The 16,021-nt window shown below is 35.5% G+C and overlaps 1 protein-coding gene across 3 annotated transcripts in view; it reads left to right on the top strand.

The window, feature by feature from the left end:
* FRYL (FRY like transcription coactivator) overlaps positions 1–16,021 on the top strand; it is a 255,835-nt gene that overhangs the window by 139,715 nt on the left and 100,099 nt on the right. For all 3 annotated transcript variants that reach the window (XM_078068586.1, XM_036093014.2, XM_078068585.1), the window contains 7 exons: positions 2,012–2,091; positions 2,745–2,825; positions 4,825–4,993; positions 5,286–5,378; positions 9,930–10,028; positions 11,039–11,140; positions 14,246–14,290. In XM_078068586.1, coding sequence (XP_077924712.1) covers positions 2,012–2,091; positions 2,745–2,825; positions 4,825–4,993; positions 5,286–5,378; positions 9,930–10,028; positions 11,039–11,140; positions 14,246–14,290 — 669 coding nt within the window. The remainder of the gene's footprint in view (positions 1–2,011; positions 2,092–2,744; positions 2,826–4,824; positions 4,994–5,285; positions 5,379–9,929; positions 10,029–11,038; positions 11,141–14,245; positions 14,291–16,021) is intronic.

Here is a 16,021-nt window from a genome sequence, read left to right as displayed (position 1 = left end):
AATCTTCGACAAAGCAGGAAAAAATATGCAATGGAAAAAAGACAGTCTCTTCAATAAATGGTGGTGGGAAAATTGGACAGCTGTATACAGAAGAATGAAACTCGACCATTCTCTTACACCATACACAACGATAAACTGAAAATGGATGAAAGACCTCAATGTGAGACAGGAATCCATCGAAATCCTAGAGGAGAACATAGGCAGTAACCTCTTCTACATCAGCCACAGCAATTTCTTTCAAGACACGTCTCCAAAGGCAAGAGAAATAAAAGTGAAAATGAACTTTTTGGGACTTCATCAAGATAAAAAGCTTCTGCACAGCAAAGGAAACAGTCAACAAAACAAAGAAGCAACCCACGGAATGGGAGAAGATTTTTGCAAATGGCACCACAGACAAAGGGCTGATATCCAAGATCTATAAAGAACTTCTCAAACTCAACACCCAAAAAAACAATCAAGTCAAAAAATGGACAGAAGACATGAACAGACATTTCTCAAAAGAAGACATACAAAAGGCTAAGAGACACATGAAAAAATGTTCATCATCATTAGCCATCAGGGAAATTCAAATCAAAACCACACTGAGATACCACCTTACACCAGTTAGAATGGCAAAAATTGACAAGACAAGAAACAGATGTTGGAGAGGTTGTGGAGAAAGGGGAACCCTCTTACACTGTTGGTGGGAATCTAAGTTGGTACAGCCACTTTGGAAAACAATGTGGAGGTTCCTCAAAAAATTAAAAATAGAGCTACCCTATGACCCAGCAATTGCACTACTGGGTATTTACCCCAAAGACACAGATGTAGTGAAATGAAGGGCTATATGCACCCCAATGTTCATAGCAGCAATGTCCACAATAGCCAAACTGTGGAAAGAACCAAGATGCCCTTCAACAGAAGAATGGATAAAGATGTCCATATATACAGTGGAATATTACTCATCCATCAGAAAGGATGAATACCCAACTTTTACATCAACATGGATGGGACTGGAGGAGATTATGCTAAGTGAAATAAGTCAAGCAGAGAAAGTCAATTATAATATGGTTTCACTTACTTATAGAACATAAGGAATAGCATGGAAGATATTAGGAGAAGGAAGGGAAAAATGAAGGGGGGCAAACTGGAGGGAGAGATGAACCATGAGAGACTCTGGACTCCTAGAAACAAACTGAGGGTTTTAGAGGGGAGGGGGTGGGGAGATAGGTTAGCCCGGTGATGGGTATTAAGGAGGGCATGTATTGCATGGAGCACTGGGTGTTATACACAAACAATGAGTCATGGAACACTACATCAAAAACTAATGATGCACTGTATGGTGACGTAACATAATAAAAATAAAAAAACTAAGGTGTGTATGTGTGGGTGTGTGTAGGAAAAAATCTGGAAGGATATATACTAAGCTATTAATAGTGATTATAAAAGGGGGATGGGGCAGGGATTTTACTTTTTGGTTTAAACATTTTGATTTGTTTCATGGCTTAGGAAGGAGCAAAAGAATTAAACAAAACAAAGGTATTTAAATGACAGATTTCTAATAGGAACAAGGCCACAAATAGTTTTAAATTGGAAAAGTTGGTGTCGTTTTGGCTACTGTTTATGATAGAAAATCAAGACAAATGGAATGTGTGGCTGGCTCAGCCAGAGGTTGCTTTCCTGTTGGTGTTGCAGAGAGGTACATGTGGGTGTCTTTGTAATTTCCGGGCAGTAATAATTACAGTCACATCAGCGATCATGACTGCTTTTTCCCCTTTATGGGCCAGAGTTCAAGGATTTGTGATTATGAAGCTAACGTTCTTAAATTTAGAGCCTATTAAATTAGATGGGTAACTGAATTCTCAGAGAAAGTAACATCCTTAGAAAAAGGGAAGATTGACTAAGTAGTAGTAGATCATATCATGGAAATGGAAACCTGGTTATTGATTTAATGAGTTGAAATGTGGAGAACACTCAGAAAAGACTTGTAACCTACTTAGCTCTTGCTGACTTGATAATTTGTTTGTTCTAGATTCCTGTTCATCCTGTGCCCGATCCCTTAGTTCATGAAGTTCTAAACTTAGCTTTTAAGCACTTTAAACATAAGGAAGGGTAAGTAAAATGCTAGCTTGGGGTCATTGTTTTCTCTGCTGGCCAGGTTTAGACCATTTAAGTATAATTCAAACTCTCATTGATTATTTGTTTTTAGAGTTCAAAGCAATTTTCTTTTCCTTCCTTCCTTCCTTCCTTCCTTCCTTCCTCTTTCTATCTTTTTCTTTCTTTTCTTTCTTTCTTTTCTTTTCTTTCTTTCTTTCTTTTTCTTTTCTTTTCTTTTCTTTTCTTTTCTTTCTTTTCTTTCTTTTCTTTCGGAATCCACACCAAATGCTTATAGAAAAGGTGTTTTCTGTTGTTGGTTTTTTGTTTTTTGGTTTTAAGGCTCCATGCCCAGTGTGGGGCTTATACTCAAGACCCTCAGATAAAGAGTCACATGCTGTACTAACTGAGGCAGCCAGGCAGGCGCCTCCATAGGAAAGATTTTATTAAAATAATTCTTAAAACTATTGATTGGATTTACATAAGAATTAGAAGGTTAGATTTCATGACAGTAAAATCCAGATAGAAGAAAATTCATGTGGTTTTTATTATCCTATAGATGAATCTTCAGAGAAAAAAAACTGTATAACACCCTGATAAGAAATTTTCAGATTTATTAGGGAGAGTTCGTAGAAAAATTTGATAATGCATTTGTTCTCTTGTTGTTTTAGATATTCAGGAACCAACACTGGGAATGTGCATATTATTGCAGATTTATATGCAGAGGTGATAGGGGTTCTTGCCCAATCAAAGTAAGTGTTATAAATCCTGATTTCAATTTGTGCTTTAGAATGCTTCATTACTAATATAATAGTTTTAGATCTATTTTTTTTTCATATTTATTTTGAACTCCACCTTTTTTTTTTTTTTTTTTTTAAAGATTTTATTTATTTATTTGACAGAGAGAGACACAGCGAGAGAGGGAACACAAGCAGGGGGAGTGGGAGAGGGAGAAGCAGGCTCCCCACGGAGCAGGGAGCCCGATGCGGGGCTCGATCCCAGGACCCGGGATCATGACCTGAGCCGAAGGCAGACGCTTAACGACTGAGCCACCCAGGCGCCACCTGAACTCCACCTTTTATTACTTAGCTGCTCTATTCCTTAGAGGATTTAAAAGTTAAATCCATACGTTAATTTCACAACTTGTTTTCATTTATTTGGGGTTTTCCGTAAATGTCTGAATTGAGGAAGTCGGAAATTACCAGGAATAGTCAGGACATTACCTTATTGCCTATTTTTAACTGTTCTATGAGAAGTGTTTTTTTAAGTCTTTTTTATTTTTTTAGAACTCTACAGAGCTAATAATGACTTTTCATACTTTCTAGTTGAGTACTTTCATTTCTGAGTGCAGTGTCTTCCTCCTAATTATCTTATTTGTTTTAAAACACACCAAACAGAGTTTTGGATAGGTAGAAGAGATACCAAAAAAGAAAAAGGAGGTAATAGATTACTCCATAAAGGTGTTGTTCATTAGGAGTTACACTCATGGAATTGCCTTGAACCATCATTATAGTAAATAGTAAAAAAGTTTGTCTTTAGTATCTTGTGGTTGCTCTGAAGACTATGGAAGATTTTGAATTTCCTTTGTTGCTACTGGAAAATTTGTGAGGTAAAAAGTTATCAATGAAGATTTTCTTGATGTCATTTAAAGAGTCTTTGGTCCTGAAATCATCAGATAAAAACCTTTCTAAATTCTAAGAAGCCAAGTACAATTCTTGTTAATGTTTAGTTCCTGTGATTTTAGTGACTAATAATTATTATGAGAAATTTAATAAAAGAGAAAACCCTTGGATTCTAGTGTTATTGCAATGGAAAGGTTTTTATCCACTTTATATTTTCCTTATAAAATGCAAAAGAATACATTCATGGAAAATGGTATTGTATTCCCCAAGACTCAAATGGAAGTGGATAAGTAGTATTTTCTATCATGTATCCATATTTCATTAGTATGCACTATTTTTTTTCCCCTCTGTAGTCACTGACAATTGGAAAATATGCTTCATTTGTCATTTTTATTTTCAGGAACTGGTTTCCCCAAGTAACATTAATAGTAAAATCTTTAGCTGTTTGATATTTTGTAGAGGGGGGAAATTAAGTATTATTGGTTATTAAATTGTTAGGTATCTTTTTGTAGTGTAAACAGAAAAAAAACCCCTTATCAGTTGTGGTCATTTGAATCCAGGATGGTGCTTATATTTGAAAGCATTTCGGGTTCTTTCGCTTATTCCCATTGTGCGAGACCATGTTCTCCCATTCCTCTCCTTCAGTTTTTCTCCAGTGTAAGGAGAAATTAATTTTAAGTGATAGTGGTCTAAAACTGATTGGTTCATGTCCTTGAACAAATTTGTAGTCCCTAATTTGTTCTCCGTATAACTCAAATTACAGACTTTATAAAAAGGAGCCTTAAAAATTAGACACTATCTGATTTACAGGGGGACGTTTTATGGGTGGATTATTTGATTTTGTTTTTATTATGATTCTTAAATGGTAATGGAGCTGTACTGATGCTATGATAGGAATAAAGAAATCTTATTTTATCTCCTTATAGAACTTGTAATTTTAAAATAAATGAACAGCAGATTCGGAATGACAAATAACTTTGTTTTTCTCTATGCTTTTCTGGTAATTTTGAGGAGGGCCAAGAAAAGAGATGATGTTTAGGTACAGTATCTAAAGATTTCCACGTTGAATATCATGTGGAAAGTTAGTGTTTTAAATTCATATCATATTATATATTCGTGTATATTAAAGGTTTCAGGCTGTGAGGAAGAAGTTTGTGACAGAATTGAAAGAACTACGGCAAAAGGAACAGAGCCCACATGTGGTACAAAGCATCATCAGCTTAATAATGGGAATGAAATTTTTTCGAGTGAAAATGTATCCTGTAGAAGATTTTGAAGCATCATTTCAGTTCATGCAGGTGATATACTTTCTCCATTGCAGGGATTAGAATTAGCCTCACAGTGGTTATTCTTGCTCTTCATGACTTTTTAAAAGAAACAAAATGTATATAAATTAATGACATCATTATTAATTCCTTACTCCAACTGTTAAATTTGTCACAAGTGTGAATTAACTTTCTTTTTTAATTTGAGCATGTTTTGACCTTAGCTTTTTGGTAAAATGACAGTATTTACAAAATTATCATGATATAAAAATTCTTAAATCTTCCTCTTTTGTGAACCTAATATTATACCTCTTTCCCCCTCAAGGAATGTGCTCAGTATTTCTTAGAAGTAAAAGATAAAGATATAAAACATGCACTTGCTGGTTTATTTGTGGAGATTCTTATCCCTGTAGCTGCTGTAAGTATATTTTTATTTTTATATTGTATGTGAAAGGTACCTTTTTGCGGAAGAAGTTGCCACATGAAATAGTCTTACTTTCTGGTAATTTCATAGACTAGTAAGTGGAAACTTGGAATATAATGTGGATATGGGGAAAATGGTTATTAGCCAAATGCTAGTAGAGCATTGATTAGTCTTTTAATTAAAAGAATGGGCCCAGGTCCTTAAGATTCAGAGACTGTTAAGAGGGCGGAGTATTTGCAACCTAGCTTCTAGGTTATGCCTCTAGGTAACGGCCGCCTGAAATAGCTCAGTGCGACATACTGCATTTACTCATGGCTTTTCCTTCCTACGGTGTGGTGGCCATTTTAGTAGCCTCTGAAGAAATTAAAAGTACTGTAACATGTACCTTGGCATTTACAGGACTGTCTCGATTTTAAATGTTCTGTAGTTGCTGCTGACATTCATCATACTTGTCAAACTATATATTCTAAATTATTTAGAAAATAGGATTATTATAAGTATGATTGCACTAACATCTAGGGAAGCAGATTTATAAAAGCCTTCCTTGGTATAAAAGCAGTGTGTCATTTGAAAATAATTTTTGCAGTTACTAGTAACAGCATGCTATAAATAGGATTAAGGGATTTTACAATACTTAGATGCCAGGTTTTTTATTTCCCACGGGTTTTTTTTTCCCTAACCCAACTCAGTTCTGTATATGTGATATGCTACTCACTTTCAGTATACTACACACTGCTGTGTAAATATTCTTTTCATATATATCATTTCATTTTTAAACTTGAGGTAAAATTGACATATAATAACTATGCATACTTAGAGTATACAGTTTGACCTTTGTATGTACCAGTGAAACCATCACCACAATCAAGATAATGTACATATCTGGAGATCCTGGGTGGCTCAGTTGGTAAAGCATCTGACTCTTGATTTCGACTCAGGTCACAACCTTGGGGTTGTGAGATCGAGCCGCGCATCGGGCTCCGCACTGGGCATGGAACCTGCTTAAGTTTCTCTCCCTTTGCGCTCCCCCCCAAAAGATAATGTACATATCTATCACACCCTGAAAGTTTCCTTATTTTTTTTTTAATTCCTACTTCCACTCACCCCACCTTTGGGCAGTGCAACTATCGATTGTCTTTCTATCACTCCACGTTAGTTTTGGTTTTCCTAGAATTTCATATCAATGGAACTTTACAGTACAAAGCCATTTTTTGGCTTCTTTTTACTCTGCATTATTGTTTTGAGTTCCAACTATGTTGTGGAATATATCAGTGGGTTTTTCCTCTTTTGAGTAGTATTTCATTTACATAGATATACCATGGTTTGGTTATGTGTTCACCTGTTTTTGAATATTGGGTTGTTTCCAGTGTTTGGCTGTTACAAATAAAGGTCCTGTGAACATTTATGCACAACTCTGTGTATGGGACATATGCTTTTATTTCCTTTGGGGGAATGTCTAGGAGTGAGATTGGTGGACCAAATGGAAGGTATATGTTTGATTATTAAAGAAATTGTCAAACCATGTTCCAAAATAGTCACACATTTTGCATTCCAAGGGGCTGTGTGTGAGAGTTCTAGTTCTTCCACATCCTCACCAACTCTTGCTTTAGCCAATTGTTTTAGTTTTAGCCGTTGTACTGATGCACGAGCACAGAGCCCAGATCGGGGCTGGATCCTATGATTAATGAGATCACAACCTGACCCGAAACTAAGAGTCGGAGGCTTAACCAACTGTGCCACCCAGGCACCGTAATATATTTTAAAAATATGTTTTAGATGCAGATATTTTATCAGATATATGCTCCATTCTCTTAACTGTCTTTGGAAGAGAAGTTTTGATGAAGTCTGATTTATCATTTTGTTCTTTCAGCAATTGTGCTTTTTGTATCATATCTAAGAAGTCTTTTCCTAACCCAAGGTCTCAAAGGTTTTCTCCTATATTTTAGTTTTAGGATTTAATTTTAGGTTAGTGGTCCATTTTGAGTTAATTTTGTGTATGGTTGAGGTATGAACTGATTTTAAGTTTTTGTTTTGTTTTTACATATGATATCCAGTTGTTCCAGCACCATCTGACCATTTGTTGACAAGACAGTGCTTTCTAAGTAGCTTAGTTTTTTGTTTAAAAAATCAGTTGGCTGGGGGGCTCCTGGGTGGCTCAGTCAGTTAAGCATCTGCCTTCAGCTCAGGTCATGATCTCAGGGTCCGGGGATCAAGTCCTGCCTTGGGCTCCCTGGAGTCTGCTTCTTTCTTTCTCTCTCTCCTTCTGCCCCTCCCCACCTCTCATTTTCTCTCTCTCTCAAAAATAAATAAATAAAGTCTTAAAAAAAAAAATCAATTGGCTCTATATGTGTGGGTCTATATATCTGATTCTCTTACATTCCATAATGGTTTTATAAATGATAGGTTTATTTTATCAAAAAGAAAACAGACTGTTCACATGGCTAAAAACTGGACTAGGAGGCTATCTGACTCAAACTACCTGCAAAGCTATAATTCATGACTTTTGTTCATACCCATTAAAAAAAAATCCTCAAATATTTATAAGTAAATATTCAAGACAGGTATAGAAAAAAATCATGCCAGTCACTGTCATTAATATTTGAAATTCTTCACTTTCCTTACAATTCCCTATCCACCTTTTCTAAACATGCCCTAGACAGGACCTGAATACCACAAATCAATTCATATGAATATATAGATCACAAGCCATTTAATTCAATATTATAAAATATAAGTCTAAACTACAGTTTGATTCGCAACATGAAAATAAATTTCTCCACATTTAAAATTTTCAACTAAAATAAAACCTGAATACATGGAGAGTTACTAACTTCCGCTTCTAGCCAAGATGGTATAATTTATAAAATCATTTATAAAACCGTCAGTTTTGGTCTATTATCATTAGTACATGTACTTCAATTTCTTTTTCTAGAAGTGGTTTGAATTACTGCTTATCCAATCCCAGGTTGTCATTGGTGCTTCCCCCTTATGTGAAAATCTGGTTTTGCCGGGTACCTAACTGGGATTAGGTTGTATTTTTAAGGTAATTAAAAGGAGCAGGTTGTAGGAAGAAAGACCCTTGACTGTGGTCCATTAATACTGTGTTGCCTGATTCTTCTTTTTTGCCATGTTTGCTTTGTTTGCTAAGGCAGCCCTAACAAAGTACCCCAAACTAGATGGCTTAAACAACAATTACTGACTCACAGTTTCGGTGGCTGGGTGTCCAAGACCAAGGTGTTGTCAGGTTGAATCCTCCTGAGGGCCGTGAGGGGGAATCTGTTCCGTGCCTCTCACCTAGGTTTCTGATGTCTTTGACATTCCCTGGCTTAGGGAACCATCACCTGAGCTCTGCCTTCATTTTTACATGGCGTTCTGCTTGTGTGCGTCTTTGTCCAAATTCTTTTTTTTTTTTCTCAAGGACACCCGTCATGTTGGATTAGGGTCCCCGTACCCCAATAGGACTTCATCCTAACTTAACTAATTACATCTGCAGTGACCAAATTACATCTGCAATTTCCAAATAAGGTCACACATTATTTGGTACAGGTACACAGAGTTAGGATTCCAGTATCTGAATTTGGGTTGCGGGAGAGGTGACAGTTCAACCCATAGCACCCACTCTGCACATAAAGCTCCTTCTGTCTGGAACATTCTTGCCTCTTTAATAACCTCCCCCCCCCCCCCCTTTGCCTGGTTGGACTCTACTTACTCATTCATTACATGTATGGAATGCTTTCTTTGTATCAGAGCCTCTTCTATGCAAAGGGAATGCAGGAATGATCAAGGTAGGAAAGACTCCCTGCTCTTAGAGAGCTACTTTTAGTGCAGACAACAGTCATCTGGTATATAAAATATATAGTATGTAGATGGTGATAAGTATTATGGAGAAATGTAAAGTCAGGTGGGGGAGAATTGCTGAGGGAGTAAGGAAGTTGAAATTTTAGATAAAGTGATTAGGTGAGACCTCCACCTCGAAAGAGGTAGAAACAACTGAGCAAAAACTAAAGGAACGAGGGAGTAAGGTGTGCTGTATCTGGGAGAAGAGCTTTTTGGGCAGAAGAAACCAGTGCAGATGCCCTGAAGTAAGACCACGCATTATATGTTCTAGGAACTGCAAAAGCTAGCTGATGCGGCTGGATCCCAGTGTGGGAGGACAGAATAGTGGAGGGCAAGGCCAGAGGTTACCTGGGGAGCTATTGCCCTATTTCAGGGAAGAGGAGGTGGATTCAGCGAGGTGTTACCTCCTTGTGGAGGTTTTCTCCAGGGGCCCCTTCTGAGTGCCTGGAGCACCGAGAATTTCCTCTTGCAGCATCTGTTTGTTGTAGCACATGCTCATTGCCTGTTCCCTTACCTGCGTTCTCAGGGCAGGGGCCAACTTCCTCTTATTTACTGAACAAGTTGGTCATTTGGCAGTTTGCAGGACTTCGCTGAGATAGTCGTGAATTATTAACCGATTTCAAACCTTACAGAAATTTCTTGTAATTCTTGTATAGTTTTATCTAATGTTTGTAACCATTTTCTTTCTTTCTTCTGTTATCTTTCTAGGCTGTTAAAAATGAAGTGAATGTTCCCTGTTTGAAAAATTTTGTGGAGATGCTTTATCAGACTACTTTTGAACTGAGCTCCAGAAAGAAGCATTCATTGGTATTGAAAAACATTCAAAGCTTTCAGTATTTCATTAGGAGTTAGAATAATTGATTTATGAATTCAGGAGAGATTTCAAAGTATTATAAAATATCCAAAATGCAACATAAGAGCAAGTTTTATATATTTTTCCTGCTCTTTTTAAGACTTTCTATTCCTAATTGGACTAGCTCTACAGTTGATAGGTTATTCAGACTTCATTCTAGGTATTTACCTGTCTTGACAGGTGCTTTAAATTATGTATTATACTATGTGGGAGGTTGACTATACGCCTATTAAACCATAAATTCCTTTATTTTACATTATAATTAATTGCACTCAGAAGTATTAGATTATTTAGGAACCATTGTCTGTCTAATTGCATCATTTCTATTCAGAGATTTAAGGCTCCCCGCGCCCCCCGCCACACTTAACCACCCACTTCATATAATGTTAAAGGAGTTTCTGTAAATTTTTATGCAGCTTGGAGAAAGTGTGGAGAATTAGACAAATACTTGACCACTTAAGATAGAGATCTAATAATGAATAAACAGTGATTGTGCCAGGCATTGAACTAAGTGCTTTGCATTCTTTGTTTTACTTTAAGCCTCCCAACCCTGTAGGAGATACATAATTATTATTCAGCACTCCACATGTTAGGAAAGCGAGCCTTGGATCACTTAATATATCCACCCTGAAGTCACGCACCTGGCAAATAGAAAGCTGAAATTTTAATGCCAGTTTGTCCTTGATCCCAGGGCCTGGGTTCCTAACCACTGTATTGGTTGAAGGAGCGATGCGTCTACGGAAAAATAAAAGCATGAGATGAGATAGATTAAGGAGTTGTTCTTATAGAAAATTTGCCCGTTTTCATTTTTTGTTAGATTACTCTATGAGATCGTACTTCTTATGACAAATGGGAACACTGCCTAAAAACATTTACTTCTCTTTGTTGATGAGAATAAATATAATTTACAGCTCCAGTGCTTTTTCATGAAAAATGTTAATCCCCTTTTCCCTGTCTCCTACAGGCTCTATATCCACTAATTACCTGCCTTTTGTGTGTCAGTCAGAAACAGTTTTTTTTAAATAACTGGCATATTTTCCTACAGAACTGTTTGTCACATTTAAAGGTAAGATGTAATCACATTCTGACCTGTAAATATTCTGACTGTAGTATATTCACTTATGCATATATATTGAACAATACGTAATAAAACTTTCATTATTATTGGTACATTTGAATGGTAATACTTTACCATATTGCTTTTCTTATACATCTTTCTTTCTGTGGAGAATCATGTATTGACAAGAATAAACTTTTGACTGAAAATTTAGTTTGTCTTAATGAATGCAAAATTGTACATTTTTAACAACTGTTGTTTATATTCTCTTAGACCTAGCAATATTTGTTAATAAATAAATTCCTTTAGAATTGGCAGAGTATTAATCTTACAGAACTCTCCAGTTACTTATTTGTGTTTCATTTTGAGAAAATTAAGTAATGTCCCAAGTCTGAAAATGAAACAAGCCTTGATAATAAAATGTCACTAAAAGCACATTTAATGTAAGCATGCCCAGCCAAATCTAAAAGCCTGGTGTTGGTTCCACATGGATACAAAACTCCTGAAATGATTCTGCCTTGATTCAAGAGATAGTTGTTACTAACACTATTTGGCACATCCATGTCCGGTCTCTCTTAGTGTTGTCAACAAAAGTGTGTGATAGTAGGATCTTTATCTTCCCAAGATATTGTGCTAGCAGGATCTAACAGGATCTTCTTCTGTGGATAGGAGCTCAGCTAATATCTGACATGGAACATGGCACTGCTCCTTACCTGCATATCATGTAAATGCTTGATTTGAACACGATTTTGATGCATAGATGGTTATGTTTGAATATTTGCTTACAAGTTATAGAAACATGACAGACATGACATTTCATTTCCTGTTATTCCTCTGAGTTAGGGATAACATTGAAAACCTTTATACTTTGAAGACAATGAAAGCAAGCACAGCTAGATTAAATGACTTTTCTCTGACCCTATAGGTCATTGGGGTATTTGAGAAATAGGACTGGCTCTTCTTTCCCGCTTTGATAATGGTCCACTGAACAACATTATCCTATATATATATTTTCCATGACTTAATTTATCATTTCATAAATGCCTTGATTACTTAAAGAGGTATACAGAAAATATAAGTCTTTGAAAAACATTTTTGGTTATTTTTCTCCTAGATACACATCAATATTATTCATACTTGCACGAGAATTAATATACTCTCTTTGCTTTCTTTATGAAAATTCTCAGGACCAAATCAAGCTTATTAAACTTTTTATGTCATGCAACCAGAAAATAGGTTTTATTTAAATAATTGCATTAAACTGTTTTCTGTCCTCATTTTGAAAAATTCATACAGATACAGGGACTGAAAGGGAATTGATCATTTTCTGGGTGGTATGATTTTCCATAATTTTAATAAAATATTTTAAGACCTGCATTAAGTGTTTCCTGAAAGGTTGCTTTGTTTCATGACAATTCATACTTTTCTGTTGCTTGTTGGAGTTTTTTTATATATATACGTTTTCACCTAACATATTTGCAATTCTTTCGCAGTACCTTAACTTTTATTTTTTGTCTTAAGGCTTTCATTTAAAATGCTGTTTTCTTTGAACCTTTACCTCCTGTTAAATATTTCTGGCATATTGTTCATTTTCATTAATGGCAATGTCAATCTGCCAGGCTAAAGGAGATAAGAGCCACCTTAGCATGAATATTTGGAATATAGTTGTCTTGGCCATTAACCCTTAACTTACATTAAGGCTCTATTCAGCAGAAATTTTATGAATTGACTCCTATTTATTAAGTTTTAGATACTGTGGCTACACTACAGTTGAGGTAAGGCATTGAGTATGCAGGAAAAAAACCTACACTAGTTATCTGTTGTAACAGATGTAATTTATTTGTTTTATATATAGGAAAAACTGGTTCAAGATAAAGGCCTAAAGTGATTTTGTTTTTTTTTGTTTTTTTTTTAAGATTTTATTTATTTGCAAGAGAGAGAATGAGAGACAGAGAGCATGAGAGGGAGGAGGGTCAGAGGGAGAAGCAGACTCCCTGCTGAGCAGGGAGCCCAATGTGGGACTCGATCCTGGGACTCCAGGATCATGACCTGAGCTGAAGGCGGTTCCTTAACCAACTGAGCCACCCAGGCGCCCTAAAGTGATTTTGTTTTGAGATTCAAGTAACCTCTCGATTTCAAAAAGAACTATAACAGTTTTTCATTTGTTAGACTTACGACTTCTTAAAAGGTGGTTTTTATTAATATTTACCATATGCTAGATGCTCTAAATATAGTATCTCTTAATTCTTATTGTGAAAGAGGCTGAAAGAAGATAAGTAACCCATGTTCAGGGAGCCAAAAAGTGATAGAGATAGGATCTACATCTAGATCCATTCAGTTCCATAACTTTTGCTTTTTGAGGTCCACCTGTTACCTTTTAATGGACTGTAAGGAATTTTGCTGTACTGAATATTTTCAGAAAATACTTGGCTATAATTCTGGGATATTAAAAGGCATTATTCTCTAGAGCCATAAGAATAAATAGGATACATTTTCAAAACACTTTAATGTCCACTTTTTTATAAATGACCATACTAGTTTTTGAAGTTGGCAACCGTGAGAAATGAGCTTTAGTCCTGTAGGCCCATAACTAGCATGAGAAAGCATCCATTTATATTCACAGAAAATGTTAAATCTGTTATTTTTGTCCTAAACAGAATTTGATAGTTTCCTAGTTCCCTATCTTTATATCAGTTAAGGTCACTGTGTGAAAAATGATTGCAAAGTTTCTGAAGAATAATTGGAGAGGGGTGGGGTGGGGATAATAAGAGTAGATATCCTATAGAAATAATTTGAAGATTTTTTTTTCTATAGTGCATGCTTATTTTAAAAATTTACACTTGCTCAGACTCAAATGCAGTGCTTTGAGAGGAAAATTTAAGGTAGTTAAAAATTTAACTACTTTCTCTTAGTTCGAGTATTATAGATGTATCCCATGATGCCCGAATTACAGGATTTTTTTCCTTAGTGTTTCTGGCCACTATCTTGGAACTTTCAAATTTCTTCTAAATAGAGACCTTGGTGAGGAGCTGTCTTGTTTTGTGCTTATTTTCATCTAACATGCATGTGCTGCATCTCATGTTTATGTTTGCTGTCTCACATTGCTTTATTTAGATGCCATCTAACAACAGTATCAGAAAACAAATAGAAACCCTCCAGGTGAGTTGTGTTGACGGTACAAAACAAAATACTGCTTTATCTCCTTTAAGTGTGGCTTTTTTTTTTTCTTTACCCGTTGTTGCATTGCATGTCTAATGTATTTATTCCAACCTGCTTCTCCTCCTATAAGACTAGCAAACAGCAGGGACACTCAGCAGGGATAATATTAATGTGGCCCCAAGAAGGTGAATTTACGGGGTAGAAGGGATCATGAATGTTGATTCTTAACCCAAATCCTCAGTTTTAAAATAGTCTGTTTAATTTATTGTCTAATTAACATTACATTAATTACATTGTTATAAATGGAACTCTAAAAAACATTTTCCAATGAGATTAAGGAGATAGTAGCTTAGATTGTGGATATGATTTTTGATGCTTGTCTTTTTAAAACTTTCATAGGGTTCGGGTTCTAAACAAAATATTTTGGTTTTGGTTCCCAGTAGAAAAAAGGGAAAGAAACATTAAAATGATTGCTGCCAAACATATTGGACATATCAGAACTTTATTGGATTTTAATTTATGTAACAATCTGATTATTCATTTTATACCAAAATTGTGACTAAGCAATTATATATATCTTTGTTTAAGGCTCAGATCAATTTAGGATGTTTTTATTATTCAGACATGTATAGCAGCATTTTGGTGACTGAATAAGCGATCATTGCTTTATCATTTTTCATCTGGTTTTGGCATTGTTCAGTATAGAGTAACTCTGCTTTGTAAACATAGTAGTCCATCTTAGGAAGTTTGAAAGTCAAGTTTTTTTATTCCAGATACATCAACTTTTAACATAAGATAACCCAAATACTTTATTAACCATAAGATAAGATATAAGAACATTTTTTATGCAGAATTGGACTTAAATATTTTTAATATATAACTTATATATTAATTTGTATTAGTCCTATTTTGAAAACCTAATTTAATAATGTGAAAATACTATTTGGAGTGTACATATTATATTTTGATATCTTGGATTTAAATGATAGAAAAGAAAGTTATGTGACAGAAAAGAAAGTACTATAAAAAGCTTGGTTGTTACTAGTAACATGCATATATTCCATGATACTTTATATGTTACTTTAGTTACATTAGTAAGAAATTAGTAAATACTGGGGAGTGTATTTGAAATTTGGAATCATAATGGATTTAGCAATGGAAGGAGGGATTGATGTTGAGACACTGACCAGCAGAATACTTGATATTCCATTCTTTTTTTTTTTTTTTAAGAGGTCGGGAGGGGCAGAGGGAGAGGGGGAGAGAGAGAATCCTTAGCAGGCTCCACACCCAGCGTGGAGCCTTACTTGGGGCTTGATCTCAGGATCAAGCTTGAGGCTCAAGGTTATGACCTGAGCCAAAATCAAGAATAAGTTGCTTAACCGACTGAGCCACCCAGGCACCCCAATATTCCATTCTTAATTATATCAATTCCTCATATAGATGTGTAAAATTATATTTTCTAGTGGCTGTTTTTTTTTAATCCTCAATTGTTACCTTTTTGCATTGCTTTTAATCATACTTAGTTGTCCATTTTTCTGTATCTTAAGAAAACGTAAAATAGAGTAGCTAAATTACTTAGTATTTTAAAACTACCTTTTGTTGGTTTCTGTATATAAAACAATTGTTTAACAATAAAAAGTCCCCCAAATGTGGGGCACCTGGGTGGCTCAGTCAGTTAAGCGTCTGCCTTCGGCTCAGGTCACGATCTCAGGGACCTGGGATTGAGTCCCA

The sequence above is a fragment of the Halichoerus grypus genome, chromosome 3, assembly GCF_964656455.1.
Source record: "Halichoerus grypus chromosome 3, mHalGry1.hap1.1, whole genome shotgun sequence".
NCBI lineage: Eukaryota > Metazoa > Chordata > Mammalia > Carnivora > Phocidae > Halichoerus > Halichoerus grypus.
This window is presented reverse-complemented; position numbering and strand designations above follow the sequence as displayed.